This window comes from Palaemon carinicauda, chromosome 31 (genome assembly GCF_036898095.1).
Source record: "Palaemon carinicauda isolate YSFRI2023 chromosome 31, ASM3689809v2, whole genome shotgun sequence".
In the NCBI taxonomy this organism is placed as follows: Eukaryota; Metazoa; Arthropoda; class Malacostraca; order Decapoda; family Palaemonidae; genus Palaemon; species Palaemon carinicauda.
The window spans coordinates 6,683,596-6,691,095 of NC_090755.1; the positions used below are offsets into that span (position 1 = coordinate 6,683,596).

Genomic DNA, 7,500 nt, shown 5'->3' on the forward strand with positions numbered 1-7,500 from the left:
GTGTCCCTTGGAGAAGACCTCATGGTCCTGGAATAATGGAACAGAACTCTCGTGGTTGCAATTGCGATGTCCCCATAAACCTAGTTTGTCTCAATTCGTCATTCGAACTAGTGTCAGTTAATTCTTTATATTCTGATGCCAAGAGGAAGGTAGTTTATATTCTGTCACTTTGCTAATTTAAAGTTTACATCACGCCAATACTTTCTTTGAAAAAACCTTCTGCTTTAAGCTATGGATGTCAGACCGTGACTGGGATTCGCAACCATAATTTTGAATTTGTTCTTGGCTTGAATTGTTGTTGAACTTGACAATTAATTAGCTTAAGTTTTGCTTGCCTTACCATCACCCCTTGTGGGTGGGGGAAGGATTGTATTTTCATAATTTTTAATCATTTGATTAAAGTTGTCTTATACGTTTAAAGTTAACACTGCTCATTTGCTTATCTCAAAGCTTCCGTGAAGCATTGTTTGTGGTTTTAGGTTTCCCCGCAATCACATTTGTGCAAGTGAAACTTGATTGATTTTAATTAACTTTCATTGCGTTTTGTTAACTTTAAACGAATGTTTATGGTAAGAACGACTTCACTTGTTCAGCCAGTAGATTTCTCGCACGTGTACTAACAGGTAGCTTATATTACATTTGCCAGAACTAACCCCTCTCTCCTTTCTTCCTCCCTTCATCCCAAGGGTTTAAAGAATTTTCTTCACTCTTCTTCGTTCCTTTTGTAATTTGGTCTCGCTCTCAATATAATACTTATCCTTGAAATTTTTGTTTCCGCACTTTATGTTCTCTTCTACCGGGGTACAGAATAGGACTTGTTAACAATACTCCATGATTGTGATGTCCCTGCGTAGAAACGTAAGACAAAGACCATATACCTGCGTACGTTGGTTCTTTTCTTAAACAACATGTGTTGTGATAAATTATTACACTGGTTTTTAATATGATTTCAATTCAACTGACTTATAAGCAGCTTATTTTATCTCTCCAGTGCCAATTCAGGTCAGAATTCATTTTAAGAGGTATATGCATCGCGCCAGATATTGTTAATTACTCGTTTAGATTATCAATTTTAATATGCCAGTATAGGTAGGATCCCTCTTTATGTGCATGTTCCCCTAGAGCTGCAAGATTTCTCTTTGTACTTTGTACAAAATCCTGCCTCCACCTCACGCCTTACTATATTACAATGCCCTGCCCGAAAGTCCCGATTTGGTATCTCAACTCAACGACCCTCACCTGTTGGAAGATGACCCAGGTGAGTCCATGAGTGCAGCTGCTGTGACCTGACATCAGTTTGGCTCACCCCAACTTCCCCAAGGTGTTCCTCCCAGTCCATACCGACCAAAGGAGGACAGTGATAGATAGGACAGACGTGCCTGCAGCCATTACCAGCGATCCTGAATGGACAAGAAGGGAGGAACACAGCGAGGGGTGGGCCAGTCAAGTCAACTAAGGATGCAAACAAGCTTCAATAGCCATTTTGTGGCCAAGGGGTTTCCAAGTACTTAAATGAGGAGTGCAGGTAAAATACATGGACACTTAAACTTCCCCATTTCTAGATTAAAGTTAGGATTTCTTGACATTTAGTTTTAACTGGCCTTAACATAATAATGGCTATGTGCGTGGGATTGTATGTCTAAATTTTTTTCATAAATTTTGCCTTTAGAGACTAGTCCAGTCTCGGGTCACAGGATCACGTGTCCACCCCCAGTTTAATCATTTGCTATTGCAGAAAACCTCGAGTCTAGAGCAACAATTTTTTTATTACTATTTTGCATTTCTTTGTTTTTAATCATTTGTTTTTCGTTAGCCATTGTTAAGATGTCTAACTGAACATTATAATATTTGTATAATAAAGTAAGTAGAAGTAACTAGATTAGGTTAATTACACCTTTTTTTGTATTTCTACTCCCTTTATTTATTGATTGTGTCGGCAATATGAGTATTTAATCATAGGATAGCATACCGGATATATTGAAAAGACTAAGTGTAAATAACTCAAGGGTAATAGTACGCTAGCGAGTGATTTAGTATTCATTCTCAGAGCGGAATATGCAATAGAAGAGGAAATATAATTTGAAGGAGAAATGATTAATGAGATAGAATCATTTAAATAATTAAGAACTACGGTCTCTAATACAGGATCTTTAAAATTGGAGTTTAATTGAAGATTGAAAAAGGCAAATCAGACAAAGACTAGGTTAAGTTAGAATTTGGAAATCAAATCGCCGGAAATTACATATAGAATCAGGCTATATATCAGTTTAGTGAGATCGGTGTTACTCACTGATAGTTATCATTATCTGTTATAAATATTCCAAAGCACCTAGACTCTCGTAATTAATTTATCTTGGTTATTAAATTCTCGTATTCGCTTTATCATTCGATTATCTATCTATTTCATCCGATAAATTGGTTAATTTACCAGTAATAATTAATATTAAAAGGCCTCCTGGAAACCTCTTTGGAAGTGGCTCCAATCACTAACGTAAGTCCGCTTTGATTTAGTTCTGCCAAGGAGGTTTTCATCCCGTGTTTTCTAGAACCTTTTTATACAGTTAAGATTCTTCAGTTGTTTTTTACCTGAATAATAGTTTTAATTATTATATATCATCTAATATTATTAAGCCATCAAGAATATAATTTTAAATATAATAAGATGAAATATAGCAATATTTCTTATTTATGATTAAACTATTTGCCCTTAATTGTAATGGTCAGTGGTTTGTTGACAGTTAAATTTGTTAGACGTTAAACGATTCTTTAGAAGAATTTACCAAATCGTTTTTAAACAAAATTCAATAGACTACTTCCATTATTATAATGCTTAGATAAATTTGCGGTATTTGTTTACAAGACCACGCTCTCCATATACTGCCAAATTATGCTAAGCTATTGTTTTCCTCTATTACTTTTTCATAATTTAAAACAATTCGCCACTTGGGATAAAAAAAAAAAAAAAAAAAAAAACTATCCTGGCTTCCTCACTAAACGACCTGGAACTGACATCGTCGACATAGTCAACCAAACATAAGTTCGTGATGCCAGCGTACATTTTATATATATTCGAAATATATACTAGATTTTGGAAATTCATTTGATAAGTCTCCATTAACATTTACTTTGCCCTTGCTATGCTCATGAACAGACTTAATCAAATTTAAATATTTAAGAGGAATTCCATAATAACGCAGGACTCTTTACAAAATTGGGCTCCACAAGGCACTAGAAGAGTTGGAGGCCCCAGGCCTAAATGGCTGAGAACTATGAAGCGTGAAGTAGGAGATGATGAATGGAGATGTATTGAATTAAAACCTCAAGATAGAGACGACTGGTGAAATCTAACCGAGGCCCTTTGAGTCATTAGGCGTAGGGGGAGATGATGATGATATACTAAATTAAAAATGGGGTAATTAATCAAAAGTGTCCATAAAATATACAATTCACAAATTCAAGTTGTGAAGACAAGCAGGATTCTATTAGCTGATCCTATTGCTGAAGTCATGGAACAGAGACATTTTAAAGGTATAAAGGCCGCTCATGAATGGCAGAGGAAAGGGACAGGGACATTGCTCCATCAAGCAGGACAATGCCCAGAGACTGACCATATTACATATGATCAGCGCCCAAGACCCCTCTCTCCACCCAAGCTAAGACCAAGGAGAGCCAGGCAATGGCTGCTAATGGCTCAACAAATATACCTATAGGCTCCCCCAAACACCCGATCCTTAGCTCACAAGACAGCGAGGTTGCAGCGACTAAATGTACTAACGAGTTTGAGCAGGAATCGAAACCCCAGTCTGGCAATCACCAGGCAAGGACATTACCACCAGGCCACCACAACCCTGAGAGAGGTCATGAGTCAACGAGAAGACTGGTGGAGTATTATTATTATTATTATTATTATTATTATTATTATTATTATTATTATTATTACTTGCTAAAAGCAGGATGCTATAAGTGTGGGGGCTCCAACAGGGAAAATAGCCCGGAGAGGAAAGTAAACAAGGAAAAAAAATATATTAAGAACAGCAACAACATCAAAATAAATATTTCCTATATAAACTATAAAAACTTTAACAAAACAAGAGGAAGAGAAATAAGAAAGAATAGTGCGGCCGAGTGTACCCTCAAGCAAGAGAACTCTAACCCAAGACGTGGAAGGCCATGGGACAGAGGCTATGGCACTACCCAAGACTAGGGAATAATGGTTTGATTTTGGAGTGTCCTTCTTCTAGAAGAGCTGCTTACCATAGCCAAAGAGTCTCTTCTACCCTTACTAAGAGGAAAGTATCCACTGAACAATTACAGTGCAGTAGAAGAGAGAAGAATTGTTTGGTAATCTCAGTGTTGCAAGGTGTATGAGGACAGAGGAGAATATGTAAAGAATAGGCCAGACTATTCGGTGTATGTGTAGGCAAAGGGAAAATGAATTGTAACCAGAGAGAATGATCCAATGTAGTACTGTCTGACCAGTCAAAGAACCCAATAAATCTCCTGTGGTAGTATCTCAACGGGTGGCTGGTGCCCTGGCCAGCCTACTACATATAGTGGTATTAGTAGTAGTGTTGGTAGTAGTGTGCGTGAGTGTGTGTGTGTGTAGTACTAGAATGAATAGAATCTAGCACTATCACCTTTACATGCAATTACCCTACGAATATGAAGAGTATTTCATTGAAACAAGTCATTAGAAACACCAATCTTTATTCATTAACTTGAATAATTACAGATTTTGGATTTTTGCTGAACAATAGAATTTCAAACTAACTTTCAGGAAAAGTATTCCTGTAACTTCAGAGATGTTGATCAACCGAAGAAATTTCCAAATCCACCATATCCGCCATATCCGCCGTATCCACCAAAGCCACCACCGTATCCGCCGTAGCCAAAACCATATCCATGTGGCCTATATCCATACCCGCCGAAGCCGTAGGGGCTGCCCCCGAAGAAGTGGCGACGTTGAGGCTCTGGTTCGGGCATGGCTTGGGTCATGTCCACAAGGGCGTAGAGAGCCACAAGGAGGAGGAGGGCGAAGGCGACCTGGAAGAGAAGATGATGCTTTTAGCAGAGATTATTCTTAGGTGGAAGAGAAGATGATGATTTTAGCAGAGACTACTCATAAGTGGAAGAGAAGATGATGCTTATAGCAGAGATTATTCTCAAGTAGAAGATAAGATGATGCTTTTAGCAGAGATTATTCTTAAGTGGAAGAGAAGATGATGATTTTAGCAGAGATTATTCTCAAGTGGAAGATAGGATGATGCTTTTAGCAGAGATTATTCTTAAGTGGAAGAGAAGAGGATGATTTTAGCAGAGATTATTCTTAAGTGGAAGAGATGATGCTTTTAGCAGAGATTATTCTTAGGTGGAAGAGAAGATGATGAACTTAGCAGAGATTATTCTTAAGTGGAAGAGAAGATGATGCTTTTAGCAGAGATTATTCTTAGGTGGAAGAGAAGATGATGATTTTAGCAGAGACTACTCATAAGTGGAAGAGAAGATGATGCTTATAGCAGAGATTATTCTCAAGTAGAAGATAAGATGATGCTTTTAGCAGAGATTATTCTTAAGTGGAAGAGAAGATGATGATTTTAGCAGAGATTATTCTCAAGTGGAAGATAAGATGATGCTTTTAGCAGAGATTATTCTTAAGTGGAAGAGAAGAGGATGATTTTAGCAGAGATTATTCTTAAGTGGAAGAGATGATGCTTTTAGCAGAGATTATTCTTAGGTGGAAGAGAAGATGATGAATTTAGCAGAGATTATTCTTAAGTGGAAGAGAAGATGATGCTTTTAGCAGAGATTATTCTTAGGTGGAAGAGAAGATGATGATTTTAGCAGAGATTATTTTTAAGTGGAAGAGATGATGCTTTTCGCAGAGATTATTCTCAAGTGGAAGAGAAGATGATGCTTTTAGCAGAGATTATTCTTAAGTGGAAGAGAAGATGATGCTTTTAGCAGAGATTATTCTTAAGTGGAAGAGAAGATGATGCTTTTAGCAGAGATTATTCTTAAGTGGAAGAGAAGATGAAGCTTTTAGCAGAGATCATTCTTAAGTGGAAGAGAAGATGATGCTTTTAGCAGAGATTATTCTTAAGTGGAAGAGAAGATGATGCTTTTAGCAGAGATTATTCTTAAGTGGAAGAGAAGATGATGCTTTTAGCAGAGATTATTCTTAAGTGGAAGAGAAGATGATGCTTTTAGCAGAGATTATTCTTAAGTGGAAGAGAAGATGAAGCTTTTAGCAGAGATTATTCTTAAGTGGAAGAGAAGATGATGCTTTTAGCAGAGATTATTCTTAAGTGGAAGAGAAGATGATGCTTTTAGCAGAGATCATTGTGAAGTGGAAGAGAAGATGATCCTTTTAGCAGAGATTATTCTTAAGTGGAAGTGAAGATGATCCTTTTTTAGCAGAGATTATTCTTAAGTGGAAGAGAAGATGAAGCTTTTAGCAGAGATCATTCTTAAGTGGAAGAGAAGATGATCCTTTTACCAGAGATTATTCTTAAGTGGAAGAGAAGATGATGCTTTTAGCAGAGATTATTCTTAAGTGGAAGAGAAGGTTATGCTTTTAGCAGAGATTATTCTCAAGTTGAAGAGAAGAAATGGACTGTTGCTAGATAGCATTATCTTGGGAGAGTTTATAAGCATGATTAATTAAGGAAGAGTTTAAAAGCAGGATTAATTAGGAGAGTGTTTAAAAGTAGGATTAAATAGGAAAGATATTAAAAGTAAGAGTAATTAGGAGAAAGTTTAAAAGCACGAGTAATTCGTAGCGTTAGATTAAAAGCAGGATTAATTAGGAAAGCGATTAATAGTTGGAAAAAGCACAGAATAATTATCTTAAGACAGGTCGAAAGGAATAAGAATAATCCTTATAAACGTCATAAAAAGATTAATATCATTATAAATTAATTTTACCATCTGCACCTTAGAAATAAGGATTTGGGATGCTAGCAAAGCAGAAATTTGAGTATGTTTGATTTTAAAAGACAATTCTAACAGTATCTTTTTCGTATAAATTTGCATCTAACGATATTCTACAGTCATTGTTTTTTAATGAGGTGCATTTGCGCTGACTCGCAGGAGTGCCCTTTTAGCTCGGAAAAGTTTCCTAATCGCTGATTGGTTGGACAAAATAATTCTAACCAATCAGCTAGCAGGAAACATTTTCCGAGCTAAAAGGGCACCATTACGAGTCAGTGCAAAAGCGCCTTATAAAAAAAAATGACTATAGTTATATACCGTATATAATCTGATATTTGTGATGTTAATTCATCTAGGTCTTCTTAGAATAGAATAGATTTTAAGAGAAACAAACCGAAAATGTAATTAGAAAGACTTAACCTTATGAGAGCATCTTAATTTTATAATTTAATCCAAATTCTTAACTGAATCAAGAAGAAGGAAATTGAAAGGAAGTTTTTGTCGTTGGGATGAAATGGGGACTGATAAAGAAACCATAATTTTCGCTCATAAGAGAATTACATTGATGGA

The 7,500-nt window shown here is 36.4% G+C and overlaps 1 protein-coding gene across 1 annotated transcript in view; it reads right to left on the reverse strand.

Annotated features, from left to right (window-relative positions):
* Positions 1-4,696: 4,696 nt before the first annotated feature.
* Positions 4,697-7,500, reverse strand: part of LOC137624866 (keratin-associated protein 19-8-like) — a 4,264-nt gene continuing 1,460 nt past the window's right edge. The window contains exon 2 of the mRNA XM_068355816.1: positions 4,697-5,043. Within this exon, the coding sequence (XP_068211917.1) occupies positions 4,810-5,043 (234 nt within the window). The 3' untranslated portion in view covers positions 4,697-4,809. The remainder of the gene's footprint in view (positions 5,044-7,500) is intronic.